Source organism: Glandiceps talaboti, chromosome 5 (assembly GCF_964340395.1).
Source record: "Glandiceps talaboti chromosome 5, keGlaTala1.1, whole genome shotgun sequence".
Classification (NCBI taxonomy): Eukaryota; Metazoa; Hemichordata; class Enteropneusta; family Spengelidae; genus Glandiceps; species Glandiceps talaboti.
The window spans coordinates 16,176,248-16,191,655 of NC_135553.1; the positions used below are offsets into that span (position 1 = coordinate 16,176,248).

The 15,408-nt window shown below is 34.8% G+C and overlaps 1 protein-coding gene across 1 annotated transcript; it reads right to left on the minus strand.

The window, feature by feature from the left end:
* Positions 1 to 558: 558 nt before the first annotated feature.
* On the minus strand, positions 559 to 13,943 carry LOC144435571 (mitochondrial dicarboxylate carrier-like). Its single transcript, XM_078124156.1, has 9 exons — positions 13,608 to 13,943; positions 11,339 to 11,461; positions 7,277 to 7,394; positions 6,017 to 6,107; positions 4,968 to 5,011; positions 3,981 to 4,051; positions 3,079 to 3,171; positions 2,316 to 2,396; positions 559 to 1,531 (listed from the first exon to the last, which is right to left on the minus strand). The coding sequence occupies exons 1-9, from the start codon at positions 13,755 to 13,757 to the stop codon at positions 1,367 to 1,369; spliced, it is 936 nt and encodes a 311-aa protein (XP_077980282.1). The 5' UTR covers positions 13,758 to 13,943; the 3' UTR covers positions 559 to 1,366.
* Between the last annotated feature and the right edge of the window lie 1,465 nt (positions 13,944 to 15,408).

Here is a 15,408-nt window from a genome sequence, read left to right on the forward strand (position 1 = left end):
GATTACGAAAAGACATGTTTCGAGCAAATCACTTGTCCTTCTTCAGTGTCTAACTGGATTTGACAGATGATCCAAATTTGCTGGAGGTGTTTTGGATCATTCTGTCAGATGACTCAGATCACAAACAATGAAGAAATTTCTTCCTTTGTCTGTGGTCAGATCTAGTCTAATGGACACTGAAGACGGAAAAAGTGATCTGTCAGAGTTATGTCTGTTTCTCAATCAAAAGTGGAAGAAGAGAACTTGTGTATGAACCTTAGTGTTTCCATGATGAACATACTACCAAAGCAGAGTGACTACAGAGTTTCAATTATGCAGCGCAATGTTTTTTTTTTTATCTCAAACAGCGTGGTTTTTTTGGTGTTTTTTTTACAAATTACATAAAACAAAATACAGACAATGATAGCATATAAAATGATACATTTGATCTTACTATGAACACAAATCAACATCATGGTTAGATGAAACATGGAAGATTCAAACACAAAACTGTTTATTTGTGTTCACAGTGAGATAAAATTTAACATTTCAAGTGCATATGCGCTATCAGTGCCTGTATTTTGTTTGTGCAATTCATAACAAAAAACGTTGTGAGAGACGTAAAAAAAATCATGCAACTTAATTGAAACTCTATGGCCTCTCTGGTTTGGTAGTACATCATAGGATGGAACTCATCATACAATAGAGATCCAATGCGATTACCTTCTCTTGTCTTGTGACCAAATCAATTATCAGTACCTACAGGTATGGATCTTCCTGCTTGTTGATAACATATACGAACTGTATGATGTAATTTTTGAAAAGCTTATAAATCATACCATCTAACCACAAATATTGCTTAGTTTGATGCAAGGTGATATATCAGTGACTACTGATAATCTACAGGGTCCTAGTGAGGTAGCTAGCAAAGACACTTTTCTTGTAAAAATGAAGAACAATCCCAATAAGTCATCAGTATGTAAACGATGTCCTTTTAAACCTGTACAGAAATTATGACAGTGGTACTCTAAGTACAGGTCAATTTATAATTGATTCACGTCCTGAGAGTGGAACAAATCAATTCATGCAAATAAAATTTAACTTACTGTTGGCTTGAAATTCTTATCCGGTAAAATACTGGCCTCTATAGCCATACTTTGAAACCAAAGAAAGGATAGAACAGAAGCTGCTATTGGTTAAACCAATGCTACGGCATTTCAATAAAGTTGCGTGCTCATAATTACATTACATGTAAATTTTAAATCACACACTTTTCACAATATCCAATTTTTTTCTTTCTACATTTTACACATTCCAAATTTAACACATAATTATTCCTTGTATGTCAGGTTTGAGTTACTGAGTATTTTTGTTTTTGTTTTCTTTCTTACACTTTTGTTACAACTGTGTAGCCTAAGTTTAGTCTGAGTTGTTCAAAGAAAATAAATGTAAGAATAGTGTGTGGTGCTAGTCTTACAAAGGCAGGAACAAATCCTTTGTAAAAACCTAATGGTCCAAGCTTTGCTGTCTCCCAAACACAATGAAGTATACTCTGAAATGAAAAGAAATGATAAAAACACAAAGTTACTATTAGTACCACTAGACACGGTGCACTTCATGGCATAGTTTAAATCTGTCTGCACTAGCTGCAACTGGTGTTTTCTTTATAGGTATAACAACTTACTCGTGATGGTTAAGTATACTTCAGTAAGTAGAATCAGTGATTCGCTAAGGGTGGTAAATAGGTAAATTCTACTGGGGTTTCCATGTCATTTTAATACCTAGGTTCCCAAACAAAATTACCATAGCCTCTATGGGGAAACACTGCCATTTCTACCCCTTTCTCTCTTTCTGTTACCGGGGCTCTCCCAAAGTTTCAACCAGGTTAGCAAAACAATTGAGAATACCGAGATTACCTTTTCAATATGGAGCATCTGTGCAATTATGCAAAAAAAAAACAACTATAAACTAAGCTCGTGCCCCTTTAAAGATCTGAAATATGATGATTTAACCTTTGTCAGTGTGTCCTCTCTTAAAGCCAATTTGATGATCCACTGACACACAGCAACTTCTTGTGACTCTCCAAGATGTGGTAAACCCCTATACTTTACTGTGGAGTCGATGACTCACAAGAAACCCCAATTTCTATCATTTTGGCCCACACCAAAAAAGTTTGTCAGTAAATTAAGGTACACACATTACCCTTCACAAGCAATAGTGTTGTAAAGTAATGAATTCTTGGATGATGTTCATGAACAAAGAAAGAGTTATTAGACTATGTTCCTTAACTCACCTTGTACTCTCAAAGAGTTACTAGACTATGTTCCCTAACTCACCTTGTACTCTCCTGGTTTAGCATTCATTAATCTGGTTTTTAAAACATCAAATGGTTGAGTCATAGCAGTTGCAATGGTTCCCTGATGAAAAACAAGAACAAAACGAAAATGTATTACACACAAAACTGGAGGTAAATGAACTAAAGTAATTTCAGCAAGATTATCACTTTTGTGTAAGTGACCCACAACATGGTACGAACATTGCTTTAAATTGCTAATTTAACCCCTTCAATACTGAAAACATTCCCGCCAAAATTGATTGGACAAAATTCTTGTTTTATGTAAGTTTTTGGCATATATCAACTTCATTCTAGACTGGAATTAAAGAAATGTTACTTCCTAATAAAGTAATATTATTGTAATTATGAAAATATTCATATAAATTGGGTCCCCATATTATTTAAAACTTGTCTCTAGTCATGAAAGGGTTAATATAATCTAATCTAACCTAATCTACTCTAATCTAATTTTCTTATATAGCGCATTCCATATAACTATCACAATGCACTTTACAAAGCACAGAAACATGAGTACAAAAACAGAATCAAGCAAAAGTCTTGTTGAAGAAATAGGTGCATAGCACTATCTGCTGCCTCAATTTTCCTGACTGCTTTCAATCATCACTCTTGGAGTAATACTAAAACTAAACTTACACTTGTCTTTTTATAATTATCCTAAAGAATTTTATTCAATTTCATGATTAGAATACAAGATATTTACACTGCATGACTGTGTTTAAATAAAAGTTGTGTATAAAACTTACTGCACAAGTACTGGCTGTAAAATGGCCGATGATGTTATCATCTACAACATTGAGTGACACCAATGTCTGTTTCACTTGGTCATAGAAAGCTACCTGTGGAAGTAATATAATAGTAAATATTGTTGTTAAAGCACCTGCTGCAAAGAATACAGCAATCAGAACACCTGGCATAGACCAATATCGACACAACTGCCCTATACACCTTAAGCTTTCCCAACTCTCTGGTTAGCACACAATCTATTGCAGCCTCTGTAAGTGCTGAAGATTAAGCATTAACATAACAACCTTTGTCCTACCAGATTCCCATTATATATATATAGAGCTTGATTGACTGGGACACAATCTTGGTTCAAATCTTGCCTGAGGAAATTCAGTCATTCTCAAATAATATTAACAGCAGCAAGGCTTGAAATCAGCAACTTGCACATTGCAAGCCACCAACTCTACCATTGATCATCATGACTCTAATAGTAGATCAGCTCTTGGCAGGAATTCGTACATGATGTAAAAATGACCTTATGACATTTTTGGGGGGATAGCAATAAATCATAAGTAGCATCACACTCTCAGTCTTTGTAATATTCAACCACCTCTAACACACTGTTGACTTGAATTTGGTTCTATATCAGTCTTAATGTGTGATGTATATTTGCATTCTGCACATAAACTCCTGTATAAAAAAGTGGCTAAATTACCCCGCCTTCAGTGGCGAAAAAGTGGCTAAGTTACCCACCTTCAGGTGATAAAAAGTGGCTGCGTTACCCCACCTTTGGGGGCTAAAAAGTGGCTAAGTTACAGATTGTGTCACTTTAAATCATGTGTGTTCCTACTCAGTAAAAACTCCACTTAATGGCACATCTACATTAATTTGAATACTTTAATCAAACAATGTGGGAACTTACCTGTCCAATGGTCATGAGAATAGCCCTGGTAGTTGCCATAGTTGCTCCTGAAAATAATCTTCGGAAACCCTCTGAAACAAGATTAATGGTAAATGAAGATAAGAAAAATGATTACATGTAGTCGTTGACAATATCATAGTGATATGGACCATAAAATCCAGTCAGTGAATTATTGACACAGGTTGATGCAAGTATTTACTCCATAAACATTGTCAATTAATTACCAGGAAAGCTTACAGATAAAATAAGGATATATGCACACAAACTGTACACTCAAAACTTCTTCTACATATATATATTAGCTGTGAACATGATTAAAATGAAATTGGCAAGTGCCTATGATATGCAAGAAACAGCTTGATTTTGATAATTGACCCAGGAGGTCATCAATGTCTTCTGAGAAAACTTGCACCTGATAATATGGGAGTAGACAGTTGAACAAAATCTCTCTGTATAACAATTGTGTTGTAATTATTGATTTTTAATCACAACACCATTTAGTCAACTTTGCATGTCACCAAACAAAGTGACATGCATTTGTGATGTATGTCCCATATGATGTCACATTTGTGTCAGGTTTGATTGACATTGGATATTGCTTGTCAGAGAAATGACGCATTATGGACAGACTGGTGAACGGAAAGGACTCACAGATGGATATATATGTGAGATACAGTGCTGCGTTTACAGTAGTATTTTGTTTACCATCATCTGAATAAGCAGGTTGGAACTTCATGTAATAGTATCATGTTTTTACATTGCATCGATCACGGTGGTACAATGTAATGATCACAGTGGTACCAGTGTGACTGCTAAAATTTTCATCATGGTTTACATCATATATAAACGTGATGTCACACTTGTGAATGTTTGTTTAGGGGGAGGGTGGAGGGGGTTTTGTCCTAAACGAATGATGTCAGCTTATTGAGCTTGTGCAACATTGTGTGATTGTCCCAAAGAGTTCTGGTAAATTGACAATTAACCTACCCTCTTTATAACACCTCCACAGTCCATCAATAGCATGTTTGTAGCTACACAATAAAACAAAATATTAATTTTGTAGAATTGTAGTCAATTATCATGTATTTCATTATTGCTATCATCTGAACAAATTTGCTGTATTTTTTCTTTATTATAACATGTTTGTCTGCAACGCATCTAAACTGTTTAAATCTATGCAACAGCTGGTGTATTATACTGGCATTTGAGATACATCCACTATCTGTCATATACATTTGTGATAAATTACAAATATAGCATTTATGACAAATTACAAAATTTATGTGACGATGACGTTTTCTTTCTAATAGCACAATCCTCTGATGTTTTCTCCTTTGCAAGATCACTTTTTTGAGGACATATACTTTCATGGTATTTGATATATCATATTTCAATCTATGTGGGACATTGCGTTTTTGACACAAAGATACACATATTTCAACTTTAGACTAACAATAACAGAGACACAATAAACACAGCAGGATCCTTTGCATAGTCACATTGATAAGCATTGCTATTCTTTCACAGTGCAGTAAAAACAAACTTCTAATGAAAACATTACACATGGACTTGATGATTTCAATGGCTGCAATTGATTATTTTAACTGATAATCAACATTTAAACTTGACTACTTCTACATACCCACTCACAGTGTACAGCACCTATGTAATTGTTTATTTTGCATTAGAAGTTGTCCGAGGGTGTGTTACAATGTCATGTTGCATGAGTGAAACACCAAACCAACATCCTTTTAACTCAAATAAATGTACTCTTTATTATCATTATTAATTATAATGTGACTTCTGATATTAAAATAGTACTTCTTTGAAATAAACTGTTCACTAAAACAAGAACAAACTTTACATTGGAATTTCTTCTTGTACTGCCATATACATGTATCTGAGGCAATTGGATGTTTTCTTCTGCGATGAATTATCCTCTAAATATTAAAGCTAAGATTCAGAATGTATTTTTATCAATCTGCCTTATGATTAATCTGTGTGCATAATATATATATTAGAACAAATATTCTTACTTTCTCCTCTTTTCAACTGGAAGCTTGATGTCATTCTGCATACGTACATTGATCATATCAGCTGGCGTGCCAACAAAACCACCACATGCACCTGTATAATCAAACAAAATCACATAAATTCTACTTACAGTCATGGACCACTACATGCACCTGTAAAATGAATAAAAGTATTCTTTCTTACATCATTGAAAGGTTATCATAAAGCCAAGCTGCCACATCAATCACTACACATTATTTCTTATCCATAATGGAACACTTTTTGAGAGAATTTAATGTAAATATTGTCGCTGATGAAAAAGGGACACATGACTAAGGGAGACACATAAACATGACAGACTCATGAATAAACATGTTCAAACCATTAGTGTTCTTTCTTAGGTCATTCAAAGGTTATCATGCAGCCAAGCTGCCACATCAATTATTAATTCCCTTTCCATATATCATTTCCAGTCCATACATGTAGAGGAACACTTTTTGAGCGAATTTAATTCAAATACTTAGTATATAGTGATTGGTAAAAAAGGGGCCCATGACTAAAGGACACCACAGACATATGAATAACCATGTTCGGACCATTAGTGGCACTAACACAGGTCATTTCCCTAGTAAATAGTAGTATCTAACCACCTACATGTACCATAACAGATCTCCTCAGCAAACACAGTTTCTTTGACTTCTTGAAGGTGATTTTACATTATAATTATAACGAATTTGAGAAAAGTTTGAAAAAGGATTCAACATTAGGTGTAAAAAACAGTTGCCTGACAAAGCTATAGAAAAAGTTGGTCCACAACAAAAGAATAATCCTATGGTAATCCTAATGGCTTCACTGATAAGATAACACTAATTTGAGAACCTGGAATGAAAACTCTGGCATTTAAACAAACATTACATGTACATACATAGATACCCCAAATGGGTTGTTTGAGAAATACATGTATCTGCAGAGGAAAAACTGAAAAGCTGTATTTTTCGAGGAGGCAACTGTACATGAGTTTCATTCACTGTATACCATTGTTACTCACTGTGTGACAGAAAGTTACAACTCATGTGAATTACGCTTGAAAAATCATGATATAACTTTCATTTCATTTTATTTTATAACATGTAATCCTCATGGCTCCACTGATAAGATAACAGTGATGCAAAAACCTGGAATTGAAACCCTTGCATGGAATAGGTACATGTATATGTATTTATGGGCCCAATTTAGTCATATATGTCTCTATGAGAACCAAGTGTAATAGTAAAATATATTACCTCCCACTGCAGCAATACCAACTTTTTTATAAAATGGCAGCTGTGTTTTTGTATTTCCACCACTCAGTTCTTTCTTCAGAGTTTCATATATAGCAAACCTTGTCATGGAATATGTGAGCTGAAACAAGAGTCATATAACAGATACATGAGCTGAAACAGAAGCATACAACAGACTAGATACATGAGCTGAAACAGACCACAGAACAAATATGAAATGCATGAGCTGAAACAGACTATAGAACCATGAATGCGTGACCTGAAACAGACCATGGAACAAACATAAAATGTGTGACCTGAAACATTCACACTACAGCTATGTGATTTGACAATATCATGCTAACACTGGCTTTGAGCAGTAATCACTTAATTGCATCAGCATTTGTAGTCACAGAACATAGCATTTTTTGATGAATCTAATAAGCTACTGTAAAATGATATTCTATGGCACTCAGCATTTTAGCAATGCATCTAGACAACCTGGCAGAACTTCACTTTTTGTAAATTAAATAAATAGAAATACTGCACTGATCTTTAATAAGGGGTACATAAACACAAAAGGGATGGTAGTCCCTTTGAAAAAATAGAAAAAAAATATTTGAAAGACATAAAAGTAAACAAAGGTCACCGAGATATGCACAAATGAAAGATATACTGCAAATATGTGAAAATGAATAATATGTAAAGTAAAACTGGGATTTCAGTTGAGCTATAATTCCTTGTTAATAAGAAAAGACATCCCAATCTACAAATTTGAAATTATAAATATCTATCTATTTAAATTTCATGTCAATCTGTGTGAAATCAATCACATGACAGAATTGAATATATATATTTATAATATACCTAGTGATAATGCTGTGCCATGATTCGCTAGAATCAGTCACGTGATAGGAAAATAGAATGACTACTTCCCTTGGGGAATAGTCCCATCAATTTTTACATAGTCACGTGACCACCGCGCGTTCACAGCAGGTCAAAATGGCAGCTTCTGACGATGTCGTCTGCCACCGCGAGTTCACAGCATGAGGTATATTATAAAACACATATTGCCTGGCCTATATTCAGGCTATAGCACCCGTTCATTACCCCCACGTGACTGTGAGTTACCAGAATCACATGCTATTTCCCTCGGCCGTTGGCCTCGGGAAATAGCATGTGATTCTGGTAACTCACAGTCCCTCGGGTGTAATAAACGGGTGCTATAGCCCGCATGGCCAGGCAATATGTGTTCAATATATATATATATATATATATATATATATATATATATATATATATATATATATATATATATATATATATATACATTGTATATATATATATATATATATATATATATATATATATATATATATATATACAATGTATATATATATATATATATATATATATATATATATATATATATATATATATATATATATATATATATATATATATAGTAAATAGTATCAAACTCGTAGAATAGAGTGCTCGATGCTTGGGTAAGCAGGGCGGGAATAATCAAAGTGAGTTGGTTGGAACTTGAGGTGCTAAGTTGTAACTCCGAGTTTCACGCTCAATGCGTTCATCAGACAACAGTTGTCTGATGAACGCATTGAGCGTGAAACTCGGAGTTACAACTTAGCACCTCAAGTTCCAACCAACTCACTTTGATTATATATATATATATATATATATATATATATATATATATATATATATATATATATATATATATATATATATATATATATATATATATATATATATATATATATATATATATATATATATATATATATTAAAATATATTTAATATATATATTAAAACCAGGGACAAAATGATGACAACACATCAGATTTCACTGTCTTTGATTCCAGGCAGGTCACATGGTTTTATCTTTACTTTTAATCTGCTTTTGAAGTTAACTGAGATAATTCCTATAGCAAAATGTTAACCTGTGAATGAACTGAGAGAGTGAAATAAAAGTATTTCATAGCATTCTTTTATGAGTGTATAGCACTGGTACAAAATACCTTTCATAACTTAACTCTTTTCTTTTCAGACCTTTGTCTTCTATTTTTCAAAGACTCTCATGAGGCATGTCTGAAGCTTTGAAAAGCTTCCAAACACTATGATTCAATGAAACTGGGTAAATCTTTGCTTAGTTTCCCTGCAGCCCATATTTTTATTACTATGGGTTGTTGTACAAATTCTGTACATTATTCATTAAATCAACTTTAAGTGCATTCATAGGGTTATGTACAGTGAAGTAATGTCCCTTGTGAAAGCACAGAATAGGTCACATATATATTAAAAGTCTATTGACTAGTATGATAAAAAGTACGGTTCAAAGGTCACCACTAATTACATGACCTGCACCAGTAGTACACATAGGTATGGTAATCCATTGCTGTATCAGTGAAACCTTGATGACACATTTTGACCTTTGACCCCTGCTGTGCAGGCATTCTGTATTCTCATTGCATCTTCAGACTGTGTGACAGTAACACTAACCCTTTACACAGGGCCCTACCTTCACAGTAGAGTTAGACAGCATTCATCAATTCCTCAATAAAACTCATTCTAGTGCATTTTCCCATATTCATTCATATTGTGTGTTTGTTTGTTTTTTTAAACAAAGAATCAAATGCTTCTAGAGATCCATTTCAGTAGCATTATCAATTAACTGCAAATGTTTAAATTCTCCAATATAGAAATTAGAAAACTCATTTTGCAGTCGCTACATTCTTAAATTCTAGTCCTATCTGTGGCATTGAATCTCACGATCTCTCTAGAGGGAGGTGATAAACAAATCAATGTCACAGATATAGCATCTAGGTATTATTAAATGAGGTGATTCAATACTACTAGGGATAACATCAAGACTAGTACTACATTTCAGTCTGCTGCTGATCAGCCATTAAATCTTATAGTCAATGGTTACGTGTTGAAAGGTTGTTCTAAATATAGCCACCAAGCTGAACAAAAACTCCTGACAATACTTAATACAAGAGTTTTGTAAAGGTATATGAATATATTGTTAAGTGAAAGTCACAAAAGATTTCTAACTCACAACAACAACCTGTATCAGTTGACAGGTCAAATCATTATTTTGTGTATATAAAGTTTCCATGTGACTTGAATTGGCATAATTCCAGTAAAACCAAATGTTTTCAAGTAGATGTAAGATATTTTTTCTCTAACAGCCTTGACACGTAAGACATTTGCTTATTACCATATATTGCATTGTATGATGTTCCAAACATGATGTCTCCTTTTCAAACTGATTTTTTGGTGTCAACGAACAATGTTACAAATCTTTCTTATATAATTTGACATGTGCTTTTTTCAGTGTTAACTAACAAACATTATAAATCTTGTCATATATTTCATCACTCTCCACTGCGACTATAATCAGTTGTGGAGGTATCCTGCTAATGGCTTTTGGGAGGTGTGGCGAAATTTAAAATGTGTCAATTTTCAAACCATAATTATCAACTTGCTAGGTTAGCAAGACAAGCCGAATAAGACAAGTGTTATCGGATTCAGTCATTCAGAGCTGTAAACAAGCGAGTGTTATATTGATTTTCAATCATTTCCTTATTAATTTACCTTCAATTCTACATTATGTAATCAAATAAATCTTTTAAAAGAGGTTTATCATGATGATGTAACCAATTTCTTTTACAAATCTTTTCATCATTTACAAAAATACTTTGTGACTCACAAAGAAAATTCTATCACATAAACCGTTATATAATACCCCAATATTTTACTTCATGCAGCAGGAAAATACTCATAGTGACAAGGCCCCTTAGGTCACTACTTTTTTGGTTGAATGAAGAAAATAATTAGGGAATTTCCATTTGAGTATAATTTGGTTGGAGTCTGTGATGCAAGTACATACAGTCGGTTGGAGCCTATCTATTTATTTGTTTATTTATTTATTTATTTATTTATTTACGGCAATGCGTCCATAAAGAATGATGGACTATTAGCGACTGTGGATGCCCTGTATCTGAAGGTTCGAGAGAGGGCTTTCGGTCTGTGACTGCCAGTGTAGATCACTTACTTACCTGTCGACATACTGATGCACTGATACCATTATACAATGCCCTCACTCCCTGATTCTTGACAATATTAACCGCTAACCGGGCTACACTCTGTCTACCCTTCTCTTGGTGAGTTTGAAGATGCACCTACAGGATAAGACACATGCATTTGCTGGTATCATTATCTTTAATTCAAACAGAGACAGATGTGTTGTCATAACAACATACATGGGTTGTACATTTCTCAATGAGCTCTGTTTAGAATAAAGATTATACTGGTACCCATGATACAGACTTTACATGACTCTGTTAACAATAATTTAAGTATTACGCTGTCCTGGCCATGTCAGTAGAAATATGAACAAATGAATAATGAACTTTATATTCAAATGTACACCACCATTGTATAAAGGATTGTATCTTGTGTACTGCCATAAAAATAACCTATTCATAGGCAAAAACATTCTTTGTGTTATATCCTTTCAAACAGACATTCAATGATTCATTAGGAATATTATACATGTACCACAGAATATCATTCATGAATGCATTGTGCATTAATTTGTTAGGCCAAACAAACCAAAAATGTGTGGTTCCAATAACGCCAAATTTCAAAATAGGGTGAGTAGGTAGGATCTTTCTTTCTTTCTTTTTTAAAGCATCAATGTGATCGCACTTTCTGTACGATACATAGAAGACATTGTGTGGTACACTGTATTTCGTCATGTTGTTTTGATTATACAAGGTGATGATGTGCAACTTTGCAAATTTTTTGATTTTTTGATAATTTTTTTTTTAAAGTGTAGGGTGGCAGTAAAAAACTAGGTTGGGTTGGGTTACCGGAAACAAACATTTGTTTTTTTTGCTTTATCACTATTCTGAAAGAATATTTTGGAAATAGAGAGAAATTGTTCACAGAGCTGGAATATACCAGTATTTGGAGATGACTTGATCCCCTCGCTATAACAACTTTTGTGCAACTGAACACCTAGCTATGCCATTGTCTGCCATAATTTGTAAGCCCACACTGTATCAAATTGTACAGTATCAGCTACATGATACAGCAGCTTCTTGTACCAAATACTTACACTAAAGCACCCATGATACATTTGCAATTGTGAAATGTACACGTATGAGCTAGAAACATGGGGAATGTCCAGTTTAGATACATTGTATCATTTTTCAAAATAACTCATAACCATAATACATCAATTAATAACATGTGAATTTCATATAGGAAACATTTTACACTACGTTTGGCCAATCAAAAAAGCACACAGTGTGGAGATTATATGGCTGGCTGGGAGTGACTAGACTAGCTAGTTTACACACTGCACAGTGTAAATATTAGCCCTACTTTGCATTGCACTCGACGGGGGGGGGGGGGTCGAGTGACAACTGTCAGAATCGAGCCTGGACCCACACAGACGCCATGCAAGTAGGGTTACATATACTAATATATCTTTGCTATTACTACAACCTGTTACCTGTACATATTATATATTCAACCAGTACACATATTAATATTTTCCTCCTAAACCACCATCCTACAAATAGTAGTACAATGTGCATATCAGATGCAATTCCATGTTACTTTTTCGGTTCCAGTATTCAAACCTGTGATTATCACCGAGTTCCCTACCTCGTCTAAAATTCACAACTCCATGTCTATGTACGAAGCGATGCATGTAATGATGTGTAAATTGTAATTTATGCTTGCGAGGTCATTAACGTACGCTGACAATATACAAATGTATCGTAGCTATTTTCATTCACGAATCTGTTAGTGTTAGTCTAGTGCTCCGCCCCCTCTCCCTCTCCTCAGCCATTTCCCAAAAATCGCGACAAATAATATATTACTATTACAGTGTAACGTTACTCAGCTAGGTAACGGTTAAATGTGTGATTTTACTATCATAGGTAAATCAGTTCAACAGTAGTACATGACCGACATTACCCCATGCATTCTACGACCCGGGCCCAATCATGCCAATCGCGCGCATGTTACGTCGCGGCATTGGGAAGTGTGCCATGCTGATCAATACATTTCACCCCAAATGACCACTCAAACCAGCAAGTATAGTGAGTTACCGGTAACTTGCACTGATGTTGAACCCAACTCTTCAAGGTGACCTCTCGGTAAACTCTCGCGACTACCACCTACGAGTCTTTCACTGATGTCACGTAGCCTGTGTACACGTATTTATGCAATGTTTTTGCCCCAGCCCCCTCGATCAGCTGGCCGACCGGTAACCCGCTAGATGACAAAATATATTTGCTGTTGGATATTTACCTTCAGTAAATCCAGAGGATGGGTACAACATGCCGCCCCGGCCGATGCAAAACCGCCGAAATACCATCGTCCGACCCTGGCCGTCTCCGTTTTATCAGCCTCAGTCTGCATCACTCCCTCTACTTCGTGGTGTAAAACGTTTTCTGGCATTATTTGTTTTTCCAATCAGCGATAATATCAACGGTCAGGTGATCTTTTGTTATTCCGATCAGCTGATCGTACCCGTAACGTCGATCGGCCGCGTAAGTGAATAGCCCGGCTGTCACAGTGTCAGTGCAGTACCACTTCTCTCCACGTTATCTCGCTCGAACGTCTCTCACTTCTCAAGGGCACCTTCGGTCATTGATCGGTAGGACTATCTTCGTTGATTCATTACTCCAGTGCGACGGCAGTCGAATACGACCCTTAAGTCAAAGGCAACAAGAATATCGAATACCTACTTAGGAGTCATTTACAAAAGAACGAAAACAAATCATGTGCATATAAGTTATAACTGAATTGGACCATGAGCATTCATTTGTGGGGTTTTTTTTTTTAAAAACCCGCATGCGGTAATCGGTTATAAACATGTGTAATTGATATATTAAAACGTCGTTAAAGTTTTTGAAGACTTCACTTGTGTTTTTCTTCAGAGTTGATCTTATGAAACATACGAAAATTGACTAAATTTATTTTCCTCTTCATTTTGACGTGTTGCTCGTTAGGGACAGTTCATTATTTATTTTGGGAGGGGGTTTGAGAAATTCCTAAAACTTTTTCCAGGTACCTCCTTTTGAAAAGCTATTTTGTAAGAACCCCCTAATCTGAGGTAAGAAATTGCAATGCCCCATTATAACATAAATTGGTAAAATGAATTATATCATGGATGTATACCTTTCTGTTGAAATTAAAAACATTTTCCCGTGAGCCTGCCACTCTGTAAGAGTGGAAGGCAGACGCATGTGACTACCTCCACATATCAACGTGATATATAATATGTGGGGTATAAATATAACTCACCCATTTGATACTATGACATCGAATGTATTTTAACTTAAAATGTCACCTCAGCATTCCAGGGTGTTCATAGGGTCTGACTACGAACAAGACCCTTGAATCTGCCCAACAATGGACGTACTTATAAAATCTTTATAAATGGTTGAAAGAACGGAAACTTTGGAACAGATTTCTGGAAAACAAGTAGCAAGCGAGAAATTGTGGAGTAGCCGCTTGTTTTTGCCGGCTACCGGCCCTTACCTACTACATCCTGAGTACATATTTATCTAATTCGTATACAAGCTTTCTCAGTGTTTCTTTTGTTTTTGTATGTGTCTGTCTATCTGTATGTATGTATGTATGTATGTATGTATGTATGTATGTATGTATGTATGTATGTATGTATGTATGTATGTATGCATCCGTGTGAACCACTTAAAGTAAAAAAAAAAAACACCCAACCGATTGTCTTGGTATTTGGTAGGGACGAGGCTAAAAAAATTCAAAAGAAAGGGAACAGATCAGTGATTTACAAGTTATTTTCCTTCACATTATTCATTGTTCTCAGTGAACACCATGAGGGGATGTGTTAGGTAACGTTATATAATCACTGGGCAAAGTTCATATGTATGCACATTCTAAATCCAGTTTAATATTACAATAGATTATGTAAATAAGACTGGTAAATATGCCCTGTCTTTCTTGGTCGAAATTTTACGAAGTGTGAAATGAAAATGATTGCAGCACAAGGGTGATCAATGATTTGGGTAAAAAACACGATTTTTGGTTTAATAAAATAAAAGTAAATAACTATATATAGGACAGA